Source organism: Mytilus edulis, chromosome 1 (assembly GCF_963676685.1).
Source record: "Mytilus edulis chromosome 1, xbMytEdul2.2, whole genome shotgun sequence".
Classification (NCBI taxonomy): Eukaryota; Metazoa; Mollusca; class Bivalvia; order Mytilida; family Mytilidae; genus Mytilus; species Mytilus edulis.
The window spans coordinates 89709062-89730912 of NC_092344.1; the positions used below are offsets into that span (position 1 = coordinate 89709062).

At 32.4% G+C, this 21851-nt stretch overlaps 2 protein-coding genes across 3 annotated transcripts in view; both read right to left on the reverse strand.

Moving 5' to 3' along the window:
- Positions 1 to 674: 674 nt before the first annotated feature.
- Positions 675 to 7506, reverse strand: LOC139494221 (universal stress protein Slr1101-like). The gene is made up of 4 exons (XM_071282394.1): positions 7278 to 7506; positions 3520 to 3600; positions 2418 to 2524; positions 675 to 1436 (listed from the first exon to the last, which is right to left on the reverse strand). The coding sequence occupies exons 1-4, from the start codon at positions 7342 to 7344 to the stop codon at positions 1218 to 1220; spliced, it is 474 nt and encodes a 157-aa protein (XP_071138495.1). The 5' UTR covers positions 7345 to 7506; the 3' UTR covers positions 675 to 1217.
- Positions 7507 to 15409: 7903 nt separating this feature from the next.
- The window catches only part of LOC139494230 (uncharacterized), a 74486-nt gene continuing 68044 nt past the window's right edge, over positions 15410 to 21851 (reverse strand). For both annotated transcript variants that reach the window (XM_071282402.1, XM_071282408.1), the window contains exon 4: positions 15410 to 17076. In XM_071282402.1, coding sequence (XP_071138503.1) covers positions 16642 to 17076 — 435 coding nt within the window. In that variant the 3' untranslated portion in view covers positions 15410 to 16641. The remainder of the gene's footprint in view (positions 17077 to 21851) is intronic.

The window sequence follows — 21851 nt, forward strand, 5'->3', positions numbered from 1 at the left end:
ATTATTCTTTGAAAATATTTTAGTATGCATATGTGCTTGCAAAGGTCAATTTTGGTGCACATTCAGTCAAGCCTTGGTGACTGGTCAAATTAAATGTGAGGTTTAAAGGGGCATTAGCTGCCAAATTTTTATGGCCACTGTGTTCATTGTTCATTCCCTCTCAAATTTGATTTAATTTATTCTAAAATGTAATTCATAACTGCAAAAGTAGTAGAAGTGCAACCCGAAATTGTTGATATACCTTAATTTTAAGTGCTACTAGAACACACCTGTGATATCGCGGGTCCGTGACTGAATTCAAGTATACAACTTTTTGTAAGCCTTATTATAGTATTGGTATTGTCATCTGATAAAATCATGCCGGTTATAAGATGCACATTCCACCCGGAACTTGATAATTATTGGCAATATTAATTATGTGGACATCAAAAGGGTCTGGAGTGGTGTTATTTTTAATCAACACTGAGAATACTATAACACATGTTGTATAGTAGTCTCAGATCAACACCATTGTCCTATATTAGCTATATATAAAGTTGAATTCTTTGATTTGTCGTTTTTACCCCATGACGGCTGATAAATTGGACCTCGTTATTTTAGTATTATAGATAGATGACCAATAGAAAAGACACCAATTTGGCAGTGTTTTAAAAACAGCTGAATAAAAAACTGGAAACCGTGTAGAATTTTTATTGTATAAGAATTCTGAATAAATGGTAGATCATGAATACACACATATGCTTTTCATTTTATTGAATACTATCAAATTCCTGAGATTTCCATTATACTCTTACCAAACAAATTCAATTAATCTTTACTGTACAATGCTAGACCACTATACTTTTCTTACAGATATTTTTGAAATAATTTTTGGATTTAACTATAAGATACTTAACTGGAATTTTTTTTTTTGTAGATTATATAATTTGAATTAAAAAAAGGGTTACATGAATATATATTTAACATACAAGACAAATACAAAGTAAAAAATACAAAAAATGTGTTCCCACATAGACAACAACCATTAAATTAAACCAAACTTTTCATTCAAGTCTCAGAATATTTTCCATCTATAGACCACAATCAATCAACTGAAGTTTATTAAACTTATATTTGTTATAAAAAAGAACTACATGTAGCTGTTCATTTGTTACTGTCTTGGTGCGTTAATCAGTTCTTTGTTTCCAACTAGCACCAATTGAATAATACTAAAATGTCTACTTCTGGTGATCATGTTTTTGGTCTTGATGACGTACAACCAGTACTGGTATATGGGCGTGGTGGATGACATAGTCACTCACACTACCTAGGAATGTTCTTCTAATTGTTCCCATACCCCTTGTGCCACTGACAATCATGCCTGCTCCTTCCTCTTTGGCTACTTTACAGATGACTTCACCTGGACTTCCACTAACACTCTTCACTTTACCACCAATCTGTCAACAAAGTTTGTTATAGATTAGTGAGCAGCTATTTATTAATTATTATCAAAAGTAAGGTTATTATTCATAAATTTTTATAATAATATGACCTCCATGAGAACAGCAGTTAAAATACTGTGAATTTCACAACAGCAGAAAAGCAAGAGCAGTGCTGTGAGCTTCATGGTTGATTCATACATCGACACTCTCCTTTATTCACTACATTGTACATATATGGTTTTGATTCACATACATGTTGCAGGAATTCTTTAATTTCATTTGTCCACAAAACACTTTTTACTGCTGTACACTTTCACTTTTGATGATCTAAACATTATATTTTAGATATGAATACATCTGATTTCTCACATAATCTTGCAAAGGAATGTAAAAAACTGTATCTTGTGTGCATGTATGCCCTTTAATTCATTTGAATGCTCACTTTAGGAATTTGGTGGTCTTAAATAACTTGTTAATTCAAATTCAACTATTGCTAAACACACTTGTCTAGTACTTAAAATTAAACCTATTTACATCTTTTTGTAGGTTTGATTGGTTTGTTGGGTTGCTGTCTTATTACCCTTTGAGTCCCCTTTGTTGTATTTAAAGAAATAAGTTTTAACAGTTAAATCAAACATACTGTTAGATACACAAATTGTCTCCGTTGACATTTATCACTTAAAAGTATTTCAATGACCTATATATCATATGACCTGAACATGATAAATAGTCATAAGTTAAATGTATGTATAAATAGATCTTGTTATCAATTACAGTCTTGTGCATTTGTTAGTTGTTATTGCCCACCTTAGACAATTTTGTACCTACAAAACTATTTTTTTTAGCATTTATGTAGTCCTAATGTATCTTGATCCATAAATTCATTTTCATATCTACCAGCCTACCCTGATAAAACTGCTATATATTAATAGTATATAAATTTATAGAAATATCAAATTTTATTTATCTGTATTTAAATATTAATTAAATTATTACTCCATGGTCCTTCATTTTCTGTCCAAGAGTTTCCAGCAGTTTTTTAATTCGTTTTTCCTCTTCTTGCCACAGATCTGTTAATACTGTCACGTCAGCCATAACCATTGCTAATAAAAGGGATAAACTTCAGTTAATATAGGTCAATTATATGCATTTAACAGTTTATGCTGATATACACGCCTAAAAAATAAGACCAACTATCTATCTATAAACTGTTTTGTAGGCTGAACTTTGGGTCATGATCGGTCATGAGTAAATCAATAATTGTGGTCAATGTTCAAATGAAAGGACATCATTTGCCAAAATAAACATCGTCTAATGTACTAGATTTAGTATATAATGACCTCTGTTAAAGGTCGTTCTCCAAATGAAACCTAACCGTGAGAAGTTCAATTTGACCACGAAAACACAAAAAGAATTATTGAATTTATCAACATTCAGACCGATTTTAACGTTTTGTCTGCTTTGAAAATTCTGTACATTTTTAAGGCTCTACATATTTCATATTATCAGATGGGTTTTCTTTCTTGTTTCTTGACCTTTCTTGACTTATTTCTTATAAACAGTGCTTATGATTGTTTCAGCCACTGTATTGGCTTGGCTCTAGAGGCGCCAAACTTGTTATTACTAGTAACTTTATTTTGTATTTGCTATATACTAGTCTCGGGTACATTTTATGCTGTGAATGCATAAACAATAAAGTAAAATCTACGAAATGTCACCTTCAGTATTATGCAAACACATGGCCTATTATTCGTATTAAATATTTATACCAATGAATTGCATCACTGATACTACATAAAGACTCATCGCGTGAATATGTTTAAAAATCTATATACATGTTCATAAAACTAATAACATTATATTATAAACTTGTAGTTTATTTTAAATGCATTAAAGCTTAAACGAATATGTCTACGTCGCAGTTATTTAGGCAATAGTCAAGATGGTCACCCGAACCATTTCTTCTTGGAAATCTTCTTGACCTGCATGACACTACGAATATCCTCGGTTGTAACTTAAAAAATAGCTTTTAAATAGTTTTCATTTTTTTCGAGATCAACTGTGGATGTTGATAATATTGTAATACTTATTCACTTACGTGACTGTACGACGGTGTGATATTCAGGAACATGTACAAATACCACATGATCGCTTGGTTTGTGTACATTCTTCATAAACCCTGAAATTAATATTTTAATTATAATAAATGTTTAAGAAAGTTCCGTAATTCAACATTCAGAAAAGGACAAGAGGGATCAGTAAGAGTTATAATTTTTTTCGATTTATATTCTGCAATGCTTGAGACAATATTGATTTCTGACAGATCTAAATAACAGGCTAATTTCATATTAAAGTCGCGGCAAGTCTACTGGATCCCGTTACTTTTGACAATAAAATTGAGAATGGAAATGGTGAATTTGTCAAAGAGACAACAACTCGTATATAGAACAGCCAACAGCAGAAGGTCACCAATAGGTCTTAAATGCAGCGAGAAATTCCCGCACAAGGCTTGGACCTAAGCAAAAAACGTTTGTTACTGTATACATGAATGTAAAATAACTCCAATATCTATAATGCCATACCAAATATTTTGTTTTAAAAGCAAAAAATAATTATACTTGATTGAGGAAGCATGTTAGTTATCGTACAGATGCTGATGCATGTATGTAAGGAACCACCCCTAAACGACAAAGAAATCAATAGGATAATCAGCTGTCGTTAACAAACATGTTATTGTTCAAGAGCTGTCATACATATATGCTGATTTAAAACTGTTGTTAGTCATGAATCAATATTTTTATGGAAACGCTACAGTAAAACATTGAAACCATCGGGCTATATATAAGCCAGTAAGCCAAAATTCTATTCAAAAGTTTTATCCCTATTAAACACACATAGCTGCTGTAAATGGCCTCGTTGTTTAATCATATTTATAATTAGGTGTTGATGGTCTCGGATAAATTGACATTCAAAATTCGTCTAGATTCGTGAAAATGAATGCCTTATGAAAAACCGTATGCTGACGTCTTCAAAAATTAGAGAAGTGGGCAATATTTGAATAAGACACTAAACACTGGTGACTGAGAACTTTAAGGCTGGCATCTGTTTTAGGACAGGAGGTGCGACAGTAATCAGGACTTATATTATATGTTTGCCTCCAGTACCTTATGAGCACAACAGTTAAGTGTACACAAAACACTCAACCGGAGCAACCGTATAATAAGACTGCTGTTTTCAGCTTGAACAGAGACTTGCGTCCTAACACATATAAATATTAAAGTAACAATGTACTGAATTCGGGTGCCACATGTGGAACAGGATCTGCTTACCCTTCCGGAGCACCTGCGATCACCCCTAGTTCTTGGTGGGGCTCGTGTTGTTTATTCTTTAGTTTTCTATGTTGTGTCATGTGTACTATTGTTTTTCTGTTTGTCTTTTTCATTTTTAGCCATGGCGTTGTCAGTTTGTTTTAGATTTATGAGTTTGACTGTCCCTTTGGTATCTTTCGTCCCTCTTTCATAATCTTCATACTTATGTAGCTATCTTATTTACTTAAGGTAAGAGATAAAAGGTTAAAACATATCACTATGTCATTATATAGTACTGTACCTAGAAATAAGTTTTATATACTTTAAACGTTTTCGTAAACTTTATGGCATGTCATATAACTACTACTGTAAATACACGGTTGCAGTAAAAAGTCAAAACATTCTACAAAAACGTAATTGAAGAAACATCCCATTCATGCCAAAAATTTTATGAGACATGGTCAATCTGGTTATTTCTGAATGTGCCCCTAAAGGCATTTATAGATATTACAGTAACTAGTGTACATATTTCAAGTTTATACAGATTCAGTACTATCATCATGATCATATATCGTTTAAACCAAATACTAGATCTTACTAGTTTTACACAGATGAGACTTCAGGAACTAAAATTTGGACTACAAACTAAGATCGTGGATAAGTATTCGAGAAATTACAAACATATTATAATGTAGTTTAGCCACTATCGTCTATATTTTTGTTCTGTTTCACAACAATCAGATGTTTTGATACGCTTCACTCCAGTTACTCGTCGGAGAGTATCGAATAGCGAAAACGAACAGCTGATTTTAATGAGATTGATTTGACCAAGATGATTTGATATTTGTATAGTATCTCACTAAATATCAATGCATACGAGTTATAAAATTATGAAAATCGTTCACTTATGAATTTATAATATATATTAATATGGAATTTGCCTTTTTAAAGACCGTTTCTTACAGGCGCGTAGCTGCCTATACGCTAACACGCAGTTGCGTGCACATCGATTCGGCATGCAAAAAAAAAATGGCAAAATAAAAATTTATAGATTGAATGTTAAAGGAAACACCTATGTTGTCACTTTTTGAATTGATGAAATATCATTAAATAACGGCATTTGGTTTCAAAATAAAAGTTTCATTGGAGATTATGACAAAATCGGACAGTAACTTGTATCTTTTACTAGATTTGAATTTGTAATACTCAGTCTAAGACATGTAGTTTTTGGAGCACATATTACAGTGCACGGTTCATCAGTTTGGAATGAGATGTACCAATCGGCATAAGAGTTATCAGAACCCCTCGATATCGTTGAAAATATGCCGAGGCGATGTGGTCGACAGACTTCCAGATCCAATCACCCTGCAAACACGCCAAAACAGTATTGGAAAGTCTCATTATTTTTTGCGTTCATAGACCATATGATATGATAAGGGAACTAGAGAGTGGAGTCGCGTCTAGTATTATCAGAAAATCGCACTTTTGCGCTGTATCTGCTCCATCGTGTTGTAAGAAATATAACAAACGAAAAAATCTCAACATTATCTGAGACATACGAAACTGACCTGGCATGTGATTTTGACGATTTTAATTGGGAGGTCACTCGATGCTGAACACGTACGCTGGTTCTGATGATAACATCTCGCTAGTGCTACCATGGAGATCTATCAGTGTACTAAGTATGTTGAAAACAAATGTACGATCAACAATGAACGACAGTTACTAGCATTACTGTATATTCATCGGGATTTCAGTGTGAATATTGACAATTAAAGTAATACAGAAGTTTGTTTCTGCCTAGACCGGAAGAGCAGATTTTGGACAATTTTGAGTAAATTCTGTATAACAAATATGTGTTGTTTATGTATTACTCTATTCAGAAGATTTATTAATAGTTTTACATTCATAATTTTGTATAAGTCCTATCTACATATAGCTCCTCTTTTAACAGTCCTATGACCGAAAACCGAAAAAAACCCCATTTTTCTGCATAAAAGGGTCCCAAAATTTAGTTGCTTGCACATCGTTTCTTTCTAGCTACGCCCCTGTCTTACCCTACACAATACCCAATATATCATTTATTTTCCACCACTTTCTTAATCTTTCAAGCGACACCCCTTCCCCTGTAATACTAAATAGTAGTTTTATATTATCAATTGTCCTCGCATTTTTTTTCGAATTCACTAGTATCTTTTTTTTACCATTTCAATCTTTTTTCGTTCTTTTCGTAACATAATAGTATTGCAACGCTCACTAAGGGTTAAACTCGGGTCAATGGCATTTCAATCGACTTTTACCATTGGTGGATTGACAAATAAAAACATTGTCTGCATGTTCATGGTAATCCATGAATCTTTATTTCAGAATCTAAATAAAAAAACATAGAAGATATATATTGTTGTCAGTTTTTAAATTACCAATTGCAGCCGACTTTATAATCTACGCAACAAAAAATAACTTTAATACTGGAGCAGTCATGTGCATTATCGATAAGAACGTTGTCACATTTCTGTTTCAGAACATAAATAATCATATAATAACTTACAATCAAATGCGTAATCTGAGTAATCACTTCCATCCATAGCAATGACAACATTTCTTCCTTCAGACATGGTTAACTTTGAGAAAAAGTTGTAAAATCAACCGAAAGTAGATGAAAAGTATCTATAGATCTATATGCGTACACCTACGTTTACAAATTGACGAGGTCAAGGCAGCACCCAAGGCTGAAAAGGGAGGTAATACATATCAGTCGTTGAATGAATCGGTGACACCATTTTATTTATTCTAATTTAAGGTACCATGTAATTGTATGCTTTCTCATAATTCGTGCTTCTTTATCATCAATATACATGTACATCCTAATGTTTTATGTGCATTATTTTATTTAGTAATTACTAACAATAGATCTAGCTACATGGTTGTTTTTTTTATAATGTATGCCGGGTTACTAACACTATATGCATGTCCTTTATGAGGGGGAGGGGGGCAGGGGTAAGGGAGACAGGGAGAAAGAAGAAAGGGATAGGAGAAAGGAGAGGAAGGCTGGGAGAAAGGAGAAAAAGTTGGAGAAAAAAATAAAATATCTCCCTTTTTTCCGGTAAATTAAAAAAAATAAAATAAGGAGAAAGGAGAAGAGGGTGGGAGAAGGGTACCCCCTGTCCTCCCCTCCTATATGTCCTATATAGCTGAGGTTTTTAAAGTGTAGTTGGTACACGCGTATATATAATATAGTAGAGAGAGGGAGGGTCTTGGTGGGGGTGTTTCTATCATTAGAAAAAAGGGAAATAGCCCGCAGCCGCGCGCCGTTGATGCACACACCACAAGAACGTTCATTACAATCAAGGCCATACAGTGAATAAACTGAAGATCAGGACCAGTTCATTCAAGGGTGCCTATAGATTTTGGAAAATGATAGTTTCCTTGACCCAACAGAGCGAAACTTGATTATTTTAGACATGAAAGTCTTGTCATATCAATTCATACAAAGGTTAACAAATCTGACCCAGATTTCTTATTATTGAGGCTCATCGCTTTCTAATAATTTATAATAGGAAAAACTGTTAATAGACTTAAGAAGTTTAGCAACATTAACACTTTGATGACCTTATATATGTGAAAATTGACTACGCATTCAAGGAAAGGCTAGAGTTGCAGACCATGTCTTCTCATTAAAATCAATTGTTAATGAATACAAGACACCCAAAAAAAAAAAATGGGGGGAATGTGTCCATGGGACACAGATGATGCCTCGCTTGTATATAATGTTATTTCAAATCGGTTGAGAATAAGATTTTCTTATTGGATAAAAAGGGGTCCAATACGCTAACATTAAATCTGATAAATCGTTTGTAAAGTATGGAGTGCCTCAAGGTTCTATTTTAGGTCCGCTGTTATTTTTAATATATATAAATGATTTACCACTTCATGTTAAACAATCCAATGTGGATTTATATGCTGATGATTCAACATTGCATTTTCATGATAAAAACATTGAAAAAATAAACAGCATATTGCAAAATGATTTAAATGCTATACAATCTTGGTGTAACAATAACAGTATGAAAATCAATGCACAAAAAACTAAGTGTATGAAATTGGGTTCAAAACAAAAACTTAAACAACTATCAGAATTATGTATTACCGTCAACGAAACATGTATTGAGAATGTCCATTCTTTCAAATTACTTGGAATAGACATTGATGAAAATTTAAGCTGGGAAGATCATGTTGATCGTATATGTAAAATTATCTCATCTAAAGTATCACTTTTATATAAAATTAAAGTATATTTGCCAATACACACAAGGCAACTATTTTATAATGCATATATTCTACCATATATAGACTATTGTAGTTCAGTTTGGGGAAATTTATTACAAAAAGATTCAGATAGAATCATAAAACTTCAAAAAAGAGTAGCAAGAATTATACTGGAATGCGATATTTCTATTCCATCTAATTTCATGTTTTCTTCTTTAAAATGGCTATCTTTTACCAAAAGAATAAAATACCAACAATCAATTCTAATGTATAAAATTGTAAATGGGCTAACACCTGATTACTTAGCAATACTAAATATTGATGATGTGCAACGCCACAACTTACGATCTGTCTCTAATAATGATCTTTTTGTTCCAAGACCAAATACAAATTTTTATAAAAAATCTTTTCATTATTCTGCAACCAAAGTATGGAATAATTTACCACTCGAAATAAAGAAATGTCCTAATGTGGAATTATTCAAGAAACATAGTTATAATCATTTTCTTGAAAATTATATGCAAGTCAACTAATTTGTTTTCCTCTAACAAAACTATATCAAATATTGTCATTTATTACCCTTTGTATATTTCAATGATTGAATTGTGTATATACTAGTAATATATATTGAAAATTAATGTATGAATGTATGAATGTTAACTGTATGCATGTATTTTGTTTGAGGGCCTCAATGAAAATTAGACTATTTCTAATTGAGTTACCCTCTTTAAATAAAGAATTTATTATTATTATTATTATTATACATGACATTCATTAATCTTCAGTAATAAATTCCATCGGTCATTAACAGAACAAAACGGACCAGAAAACCGGTCGTTAATGAACTTTTACATGATATGGACCGGTGGGGCGTGGTTTACGTCTGATAATGACCGTTGGGGCGTGGTTTACGTTTGATATTGACTGTTGGGGCGTGGTTTCTCTGTTAATAACCGATGGGGCGTGGTTTCTCTGATTAGAAAGATGTACCTTTTATAAAACATGTTACTGTTTTTAATATAACATTTAAGTTGTTGAATTGTTAATTATATTTTTTCGTTAATTGTAAAATTAAAGAAAACTTAATTAAGAATTTATATACTGAAAAATCGCACTAAAATGAATGGCAGTATTACTACGACTGGTCTTCACTCTTTACTATAGAAATCGTACAACTACTCGAGTTCGCTTTAGGCGTTTTGAATTTATGAGAATTTTCCAAAACATGGTTTCTCAATGAAATAAACATAATAGTTCTTGAAAAACTGGTCATTATCGTGATACATGGACTGCCCGTAGGACAGTGGTATTGACTGCGACAGCGATAATGACCTCGCCTTCGGCTCAGTCATTATCACTATCTTAGTCGATACCACTGTCCTGTGGGCAGTCCATATATCACGATAATGACCAGTTTTTCAAGAACTATTATATAAATATAAAGGGACATAGCGTTAGAATGGTAAAAGTGACGCTACCCAATTTTAAACTTGATCCGACTTTTGTGGTAATAGGCATTGTGCATAAGTTTCATTACAGTTGGTTGAGGCAAACTTAAGTTAGAGTACCAAAACGAAAAAATTCAGCATTTTTTCCATTTGTAAAGGGGAATAACTCTAGATCGATTAAGTGACGCCACTATAATTCAAACTCGATCTGTGTTTAGTGATAATTAGCGTTGTGCATAAAGGGGTCTCGGTGGCCGAGTGGTCTAAGAATGTCGTTGGTTCTTTTACATATAATACTAGAAACTTTCATCATTTTATATTAAGGACGAGAGTTAGTCATCCCATAGGGGAGGCCTACATTATTAACTACATCAATGTCGTCATATTTCTCTTTTATGAACTCCCTTTTTTTTTGTTGGTATCTTGATAATCAATGTTTACATACTGATATTTTGGAGATAGTTACTCCCTTTGAAACTCATTGGCTGAAGCCTCGCATCTCTCTTTAACTCTATATGCAAACATACCAAGAAAAATAAACTCTATATTGTTCAAACTATCTTTATATAATGAATTATTAAAGACTTGTCCAATACCCTTGACTATTATTCCAGTATCTAATGACACTTTTACTATTTTACGATTTTTCTCATTAAGAATGGTTTTGGTATAATTGTAAATATGCTTGATGCAATGTTGATGCTCGTTACGGGGAGTTAAATTACGTAAAGGCAGAATAGATATAATATTTTGTACATGTTTCTGCTGTCAGTTTTGGTATATCTTACTTGAAAGGAAAACAACATCAAATTGTTTACACAAAGCATTTTCTATGCAATAACCTATCTCTTTGTTGGTTCCTTAAAACATGAGGGCCATTAGTTTCTTTATAAAACGAATACTTTAACTATGATATAATCATCTATTTTATTCAGATGCACATTAGAGAACTACAATTTACAATGAGGCAGTTGAGAAGCTTACCTTGTCGATGTTTCATTCTTTCTTTAAGACTAATTTATGAGTAATATTGTGTTGTTACAGCAGATGACTTTGAATCTATTTTCTCTGCCAAGGATTTGTTCAGACTATACTAGTATCTTTTTATTTGCATTGACGATAATTCCCTGTATCACACAACCAGTCAGTCAATATGAGGGTAATCCTATAATGTGTATCATCAACATCTGTTTTCTGTATACTGTCGAATAACAAAACCTAAAAATCACACATCCAACAAATCACACACTCAGGGCCGTAACTAGCCTCTTTTAATAATGAGGCAAAATATATTCGCCGAAGCGTAGAGAGGCGAAAAAATTTTGGCGAAGTGCAGAAGCTTTGAGTAAAATAACGCAAAATCGTGCATTCTGAGCGTTCCACAGACTTTCTTACATTGAAACGCAAATAATCTTTAGCTATTTTTTCGACAATATTCTGGTCTCAATGCAAAAACATAGATTCATTATAATTTAAGACTTTTAGGTTTTAGGGGCAATATTAAAAGACCGATTTGTAGGATAAAGTAAAATTCGTATTTCTCATAATCATTAATACCGGGTCTGTCTGTCTGCTCTTGTCTTGTATTGTGCTGACTTTGATGATTTTTTTTATGACTAGATTTAAATATAGTGACAGTGCAGTATTATACTTTAAGTACTAGTACTGTTTAATTCGACACCAGACTTGGGGTAATTGTAATTGTAATCGTTAATCAGCTGTAATTGATTACAATTTTTCAAGTAATCAGTGTAATCATTAATCAGCCAAAAATCTGATTACATGTAATTTGATTTAATCAATTACTTTTCAAAATACCCTGTAATCATGATTACTTTTTGATTACATTCTGATTACAATGAAAAAAATCTAAAATTGTGTTTTTGGTCATTAAATGAACCTCTTTGTTCATATTTGATTAATTTTTAACATGCTAAAATGGTTTGGTTACTTTAAGCTTGTCTACTTCAGTAAAAAATAAACTGTTACAGTATTGAAAAGTCATCATTACCCTAAGCAGAGACTTATAATACAATTATATACCTTTTATCTTGGTAAAAGATATTGTACATACATGTATAGTCACCGTTTTATAATGATCTTCATATTAATATTTGATTATAACTGTTTACAGTTATATATTCAAGTAATACTTTTCATTAACCCTTAATTATGATCTTTTGTTAATTTTTGTGATTTTTGTCAACTTTGAATTGACAGGTATAGGAGACTAATTAAGGTGTGTTTTTATTGCAATTACCAATTGAGTATAGCTGTAGGGAAATATATATGAGGGTCATATATGATAAAAGATAAATCAGACATGAAATTTATCTAATTAGCACAACCTAATTAATAGTTGGACAAATATGTTGTTTAAACTTTTTGAATGAATGAATGAATGAATGAATGATTAAACATTTCTATTAAAATTTAACATAGTTTTAACTGGTACAAATGTAACTTTATTTCATCCATATTTAAACTTCCATAAACTGCAACTTGGAATACATATAAATTATGAAAGAGGTCAGAAGACAAACAAAAAAACTCTTGATTATGATATATCTTTATTAAATTTAATTCAAAATAATTTAGAGAACATTGGTGATAAAGTGTAATGTATATATATGTTGTGAAATTTGGTGTTTATTTAAATAGATGACGTTTAATTTGAAGTTATCATTTTATAATTTAACCAAATAAAATACGTTCTCAAAAAATGCTATAGTTATATTAAAGTTTATTCACATCATTCAAAATGTTTTGTTTTTAAATTCATTGTAATCAGATGTAATCATGATTACTTTGCCAATGTAATCATTAATTTAATCAGATACTTTCAGAAATGATGTAATCATTAATTTAATTTAATCGTACAAATGACAAAGTAATTGTAATTTAATCAATTACATTGAAAGTAATCGGACCCATCTCTGTTCGACACTAGGGACCATCTTGACCTTCTTTTACAGTATTAATGATTCTTTTATTATTGAATACCCTCCAGCAACTATCAAGATGAAGAACAGGAATAAAAATTTTGACCATTGATCATTTGTATTTTTTCTATGCATTGACTTTGTGTGCGATAAGTTCCCGTGTATGTTTACCCCATATTCCTTTATTTTCTGTCTGAACACGACTTAATGCAAGTTTAACCCTTCAATTTAAAAGGTCATATGGCAATACATTGTTGTTGTTTTTTTCAAATGATTTGGTACCGGGAAATCGGTGGTCTTACTTAATTTAAACCATGTCAGCTATGTAGTTTTGTCCACAGGCGCTTGGGTATATGATACATATACATTTTTATTTTTTGTTGTTGTTGATCAAAATAGTCAATTTTCTATATTTATAATACATATGTATCACTTGTGTGCATGTCTCAGAGAAAATACCCAATTTTACAATCCATACTAAGAAAATTTGGGTATTTTCTCTGAGTCGTTTAGATCACTCGGAACTAGGTGAGACATGCACAAAAGTGATATATATGCATTATTAATATAGAAAATTTAATATCTCAATCAACGAGAAAAAAATATATCTGTATCATATGCCCAAGGCCTGTGGGTTTAATATCCAAAAAAGGCAGTTTTGTATTCTTTGATATTAAGTTCAATTATCGATGCAGAAAAGACATTTTTTTTCTGTGTCCAGTAGCATCGTAGAGCATATTCTTAGAATATTTTCCCGCACAATATCTGGACATTGGTGGACATGCAACATTGCGCACGTTTAGAAATGAAAATCAACACTCAGACTATAGTCATAAAGTAGGAAAATAAAAGAACAAAAGACCGTGAAACCCGAGACACAGAAGTACAAACAATAGACCATCAACTCCGAAAATCAAAAGTAAAATAGAAACATGGATCACGAAAAAAATGCAGGGGCGACAACAGGGAGTGAAGAGAACTTGCTTCTTGCACGACACTTTCCGTGAAAACAATTTGATATGTCTTGAAGACAATCTTTTTTTTTTCAGTCTTTTTTTTTTTTTTTAATTTCCAGCATGAGGCATTTGCCTCATTTGCCTCAATGTAGTTACGGCCCTGCGTGACACACTTTTTCGTCGAAATAGAAATCAAGGTAAGAAAACAAAATAAGGGACTCAAACAAAAGGAGTCCCGATGGGACAGAAGGTATGTTACTGCTGAGAAATGAGATGTTGAACATTGGAAAGTTTTGTTAAAGATTCTAGTTTGTAGTCGTCCATCGAGAAAAAAGATCAAGATATGAATCACACCATATATTTTTGGTAGTTTCTCAATCCAATCGTTTTGGAGTAATTTTTACTTTTAAAAAAATCCATATTTGATTGACACTATAGTTGAATATCCCCCAGCACGACATTCTAAAAGCCATATTTTACTGAACAAAAGAATGTTGGTAAGAACTTTAAGATGTCTAATCAAATATCTCGGGAACCTGGTTATAAATTGTTCTGTATAAGAATTATTGTGAAGTTTGGGTATCCAGTTTATACAGGTATTTTCGCCCACTCTTTTAAAGTAATTACGGATTAAGATCCATGGATTTGTGGTTTTGGTTCCAATTAACGCAACGTTTACGGTTTTATTGTTTAACAATTTAAAGAAAACCTTTCAACTTTTCCAATTGATAATAGTAAACCCTACCTGCTTTAGATCACCCTTGGAGAATGTCGAGTAAACATTCATGCAAATTAAGACAAAAATTGGTTTTTTCAGACTTTTAGACTTTTGTAGTGCTTCGTTGTTAAACAATCATAACCTGTAGCATGGCCACTAGAGTCTATCTCGAATAGCAAGATGACCTTTTTACATGGTTTGTTTGTATTAAAGATGATGACTGTCAAGATATTATCTCAGAATTGTTCAAGAGATTAACTACAATTTGATTAAGTTTTAATTCTACAATGCATATATATTAATAGTTTAACCTTCAAAAAACAATTTGACTTAGCATAAAGTCTATGCATGTTATCACACTTTATCTTCTATATTCGGCTGTTCCCCAGCTTTTACCATACGAATTTGTTTTGATAATTTCACACTTCTATTTTGATAAACAAATTATAATCTTAAAATCAAACGTCACATCACTCATCTCTATACAAATTTGTGTCCATTCTAGTTATCTATTTATGCAACGAAATTATTCTCAACGATAATTGCAAAAATAGACATTTCAAATTGAGAACACACTCAACCAAGTATATAGTAGTAAAAGCTTTTTTCTATATAAATTCTAATCATTTCTTAACCCAAAGCACAAAATCAACAATAATCAGCTTTTATAGAAATAATCAAAGACCATTCATAAAACCTACGCAACTAATATTAACAAAAAAAAAATTTTCAACATGTAAACTGGGAAAAAAAAACAGTTTGACAATTTTAATGTTGATGTACAGATAGTTATTTTTCTAATGATTATGTGCAAAATTTATTGAGATAAAAATCAGGTTAGAAAATATATAGAATATACTCTTTTCTTTACAAATCGCTGTCCAAATCATCGAAGGCAATAATCTTTAACTTCAAAGCCTACACTAAATTACCAGGGAAGCATTTATATTCGCATAACTAAATAAAGGCAACAGTAGTATACCGCTGTTCAAAATTCATAAATCGATAAAGAAAAAAAAACCAAATCCGGGTTACAAACTAAAACTGAGGGGAATGTATCAAATATAAGAAAACTACGACACAACAGAGACACAACACCGAAACGTAACACACCGAGAAAGGAACTATAATGTAACAATGGCCATTTTACTGACTTGGTACAGGGCATTTTATGAAAAAATGGTGGATTGAACCTGGTTTTGTGGCATGCCAAACCTCCCGCTTTAATGGCAGTGTTAATTATAACATTAAAATATTATCATACATTTTTCGGTTTAACTACAGCACACGTTCATTTCGAACAACCAAATATTTTTTTTTATTAATTATTTTATTTGAATTCTTTATAAATGTGAAAAAAGACATGTAAAATTGACACACAAAAATGTGCATGCATCGATTCAATAATCTTATCAGAAATTCGTTTCATGTGATTTTTTTTTTTTTGATAAATATAATGAAAATTCTTAAAGTTAAGAAATATGTTCTTTTGAATAAACCTAAGAAATACTACTTTACCCTTAATTTCTTCCCACAACAAGTTTCATGAAAACATCAATTTTCTGAAATTGTATTTTAAATTTTACGGTGCGGCTGCCACAAAATATTTTACAATATAAGTAGCTTTTAACCAGTCATACAAGGCTTTGACTTCTGTCACAACGATAATATCTGAGAACTTAACTAGAATTTTATATGCCAAATCTGAACAGAACTCCATTGTGTTCTCTACAATTGATTTCTTTTTTTGACTTGTCCACACATGATTAATCTTCCCATCTTCCTCAAATTCAACCAGCAATTCGTTTTCGACGACATCGTTCTCAGTAATGATCACAGCTCCAACATTATGAAGGTAAAAAGTGACTTTCAAGTTTTTTCTCCCTTTTACAATACGATAAATTTCGCCTCTTAGCTTTTCCAACCCCTTTTCTTCTTTGGGTAGCAGTTTTATTTGATGTTCACATAAGATGCTGTGTATCTTTTCATGGTCAACAGGTCCTTCATACGGATGCTCCTGAGTATGCAAAGAGAAAAATAAATCAGTAATATATTTTGTAATATTCCTAAAGGGCTTGTGACACATACAATAATTTTCTTTGTGCTTTCAAACAATATTCCAGATCTTCCTTAAACAAGACGCCTTTTAAACCAAGGGTTTTTATTGATAATTTGAAGTCATAGTTTGGTCGTTCTGCTTTATCTGTGTCACAGATAACCAAAGATATGTTCCAATTATCGTTTTCACATTCTTGTCTCTTTTTTTGATTTTGACATCGTCGAATAAGACATATTACCGAATATGTTCTTACAATGAGCAACTCAACGCACGATCTGGTTACCCTCCAAGAACATAAGATGTCTGCCTGTTGTTTCTATGGGATTCATGTTCCCCAGTCTTTAGTTTCCCATGTATTGTTTTGAAGACTAGCATATTTTGTTTTCGTTTTTGTCATGTTTTTGATGTCTGTCTTCGGATATCGCATTTTGACAGTTTTTGTTTCCCCCCGTCTCTCTTTTTCACATATAAAAAGAAGTACTTACCATACTAAAGACAGGCAGAAGAAAACAGATGGATGGTCAAAGTTAAAAGTCAAAACGAGCTGAAAATGCCATGGCAAAAAAACGAAAAACGACCAAATGAATACCTAAGTCTACAAAACGCAACACAGAAAAAACCTACAGACAGAGAAATATGAACCCCATTTAAACCATTTACTCATAACACTTGACCTTTCTGCATAGCTTCTGGTAAATGAAGGAAACAGTAGTGAGTATAGGACCCTATCGGGACTAAGGGATGGGTGTTTTTTAAGCTCGGGATTTCGGGATTGACCCTTTCGTTTGAATTTATTTATATTCGGGACCTCGGGACATTTTGGTTTTAAGCCCGGGATTTCGGGATTAGGACCCCTCCGAACCCCACTCCCCCTCAGTAGTACACCACTGTTCGAAATTCATAAATCGATTGAGAAAAAAAAATATCCGGGATACAAACTAAAACGGAGGGAAACAAATAAAATATAAGAGGAGAACTACGACACAACAGAAACACAACACTTATTAATAAATGTAACACACACAGAAACGAACTATAATATAACAATGGCCATTTTCCTGACTTGGTACAGGACATTTTAAGAAAATATGATGGATTGAACCTGGTTTTGTGGCTAGCCAAACCTCGCATTTTTTTTTATAGCAATGTTAAATATAACACATAAATGACATCATTACATGACAGGAATACAGTACAAATAAATGCAACAACATTCAAGACAGAGAATTACGCAAAGAAAAAAACCCAACAGCAATACAATTATTTATAGTACATTTCGACAACAAAACAACAGAAACACTGAAGTAAACAAAAAACAAACTACAATGCAACACACACAGAAACAAACTATACGATAACAATTTCCATTTTCATGCAAATTTACTCAACCTGTAAATGGTTTAAAAAAACTTGATTAAATCTAATAAATTGACAGATGAATCACAGATGTATGAAGAAATTTAAATGAAAGGAACAAATCACATGGAGAAGAAGAGATAAGTCACAAGCTAGTAGAATTGACATGATATTTATCGGGTCAGATTTTTTACCACTTGTAGAATTTTGTAAAATCAAACAAGCTGTTATTCAGTGTACTGACCACCAAAGTGTATTTCTAAAATTTAAGCCAGGGGTACCAGAAAGGGGTAACGGGTTTGGAAAATAAACAATTCAGTTTTGCAAGATAAAGATTACCAAGAACTGATAAATACTTTGATAGATAAATATAGTTTCGAAAAGGAAACCCTAGATTGTAGATTATTATGGGATGGTTTTAAAATCGCGGTAATTTACTGCCAATTGAATCTATACATAACATAGATGCGAATGATTTTTATGACTCGTTATTGAGCCAAGTTCATGTGTATGGAAAAGAATCGATTTTCTTTTTGTGTGGCGATTTCAATAGTCGTTGTGGAGCTATGGGTGATAACATTGCAGGATACGATACCAGCAAGCAATGTTGTTGATTTTAAGCACAATGCGCAAGGAGAATTATTATGCGAATATCTTATAAATTCGAACTGCTGTATGCATACTTAAATATCTCAGTTGGGATCTTCTGTAGTAGATTATTGTCTTATTCCCTATGAATTACTTGATATATTCGAGCAATGTGAAGTGATAACTGTGTCGGAATTAATCGAAAAATATCGAAAGCCTCAGCTGTCATATATTAGAGATTTACAAAACGTTATGCTGAAGCTTAAAATATAAAGTTAAGACAGCGTGATGTTGAATTAAGTCATCAAAATGCTAACTCTGAATTACACTATGCTAAGTTGAATGTGCGCAATGTTGACTTACAATGACAAGTGCTTTAGTCGTGATAGTATAATGATAGGTCATGATGTTGTGATGATATGCCAAACACACGTTACGTTGAGTTTAAAGTAAATGATGTGAAGTTGACGTTTCATGATGCTAGCTTGCAGATGGATAATGCTCAGTCATCTACTTCGATTGCTATGATAACAAATAAAATGAATAGCTAAAATGTATGGTGCTGACTTGTTATTAATAAATGTTGAGCTGAGATATTGCGATAGGTCTATCATGCAATCTGTTGATTTAAAACACCACGATGTACAGTTGAAAGTACATGATGTTAAGTTAACACGATGCTACACCACTATATTGAAACGAAAGGCCTAAAAGAGGGACGAAAGATACCAAAGGGACAGTCAAACTCATAAATCCAAAACAAACTGACAACGCCATGGCTAAAAATGAAAAAGACAAACAGAAAAACAATAGTACACATGACACAACATAGAAAACTAAAGAATAAACAACACGAACCCCACCAAAAATTAGGGGTGATCTCAGGTGCTCCGGAAGGGTAAGCAGATCCACATGCGGCACCCGTCGTGTTGCTTATGTGATAACAAATCCGGTAAATAGTCTAATTCGGTAGGTCACATTCAGGAAAGGGAAGGGGATTGTAGTTACGACGTAAGGAACATATTCGATATCATTTGTGATACGGTTATTCCATAACGGTCAACCAACTCGTGATGGCGTCCGTAAAATTTACGAAGGGATGATTTCAACTTCACCATTTGGAACTCTTGGTTTAATAGCTTCCTTGTGAGCAGCAACCCTCTATCAAGAAAATCATGATAGGAAATGCAAGCACGGGAATATCGTATCAATTGGGAGATATATACCCCGTATGCAGGTGCTGCTGGAATGTTGCTACTTAGAAATGGAAAGTTCACAATTGGAAAGCTGAAATCATCTCTTTTGTCGTAAAGTTTTGTTTTCAACCGACCCTCATTGTCAATTTCTAGATGTAAGTCAAGATATGAGGCCGACTGAACTGTATCTGTAGTATCCTTTATCTCTAGCTCGATTGGATAGATGCGTTCCACATAGTTACCAAATTTTGAATTATTTAGTGAAAGAACATCATCTATATAGCGAAACGTAGAGTTAAAGGATAGTGCTAACTTCTTATCTTTCTTCCTAAGAAGTTCCTGCATGAAGTCAGCCTCATAATAATAAAGAAACAAGTCGGCAAGTAGAGGGGCACAGTTTGTTCCCATTGGAATGCCGACAGTCTGTTGAAAAACACGTCCTCCGAACGTAACAAATATGTTGTCAATCAAGAAATCAAGTATCTTGATAATATCAGTTTCAGAGAATTTTTTGTTCGAATCAGAGTGATCCTTTACAAAGTAGGATTTATCCCTCCCTAAGACAAGATACTTACATACAATGTGTTTACTTTAAAAAAAAAACCAACACGATGCAACGTTGAAATTACACGATGTTAAACTAAGATATCACGATGGTTTATCAGTATAATGTCACGATGGGCTTACCATACAATATGCTCACTCAAAACTACACGACGTACAGTTGAATTTTTGTAATGTTAAGCTAAGATAGCATGATGTTATATCAGTATAATGTCATGACAGGCTTACCACACGATATGCTCATTTAAAACTACACAACGTACAGTTGAAAGTATGTGATGTTAAGCTATGATAGCATGTTGTTATATCATTTGAATGTCGCGATAGGCTTACCATACACTATGCTCATTTAAAACTACACAACGTACAGTTGAAAGTATGTGATGTTGAGTTATGCTAGCACGATGTTATATCATAACAATATCACGCTAGGCTGGACATACAATATGCTCATTCAAAACTACATGACGTACAGTTGAAAGTATTGATGTTGAGCTATGATAGCACGATGTTATATCATAATAATATCACGATAAGATGGCCATACAATATGCTCATTCAAAACTACATAACGTACGGTTGAAAGAATGTGATGTTGAGCTATGATAGCACGATATTATATCATAATAATATCACGATAGGCTGGCCATACAATATGATCATTCAAACTACACGACGTACAGTTGAAAGTACGTGTTGTTTAGCTAAGATAGCACGATGTTATTATACATTTTCAGCAAAATATTATAAAATCAAGTGAGAAAAAAAAAGTAAATAAATAAATGGGGTTTGCAACATCTCTGGAGTAGCAACTCTCAAATACTTTTTTATTTAACAAATAATACTTGTATGACTATTTCTATAGTTTATTTTACAATGTTATGTAAAATACTGTATGTTGTATCAATCATTTATGTTATGTGTATACATATGCCCCCCTGGGGACCTAATTTGGAAAATAAAATTTATCTTATCTTATCTTATCTTATCTTATCTTATATCATTATGACGTCACGAGAGGCTTATCAT

Bases quoted from the DNA above. Each gene is read 5' to 3' on its own strand.
- LOC139494221 (XM_071282394.1), bottom strand. From the start codon at position 7,344: ATGTCTGAAGGAAGAAATGTTGTCATTGCTATGGATGGAAGTGATTAC. The intron at 3,601-7,277 runs GTAAGTTATTAT...TATTAATTTCAG, and splicing joins CTCAGATTACGCATTTGATT to GGTTTATGAAGAATGTACAC. The intron at 1,437-2,417 runs GTAATAATTTAA...CTTTGTTGACAG, and splicing joins AGAAAATGAAGGACCATGGA to ATTGGTGGTAAAGTGAAGAG.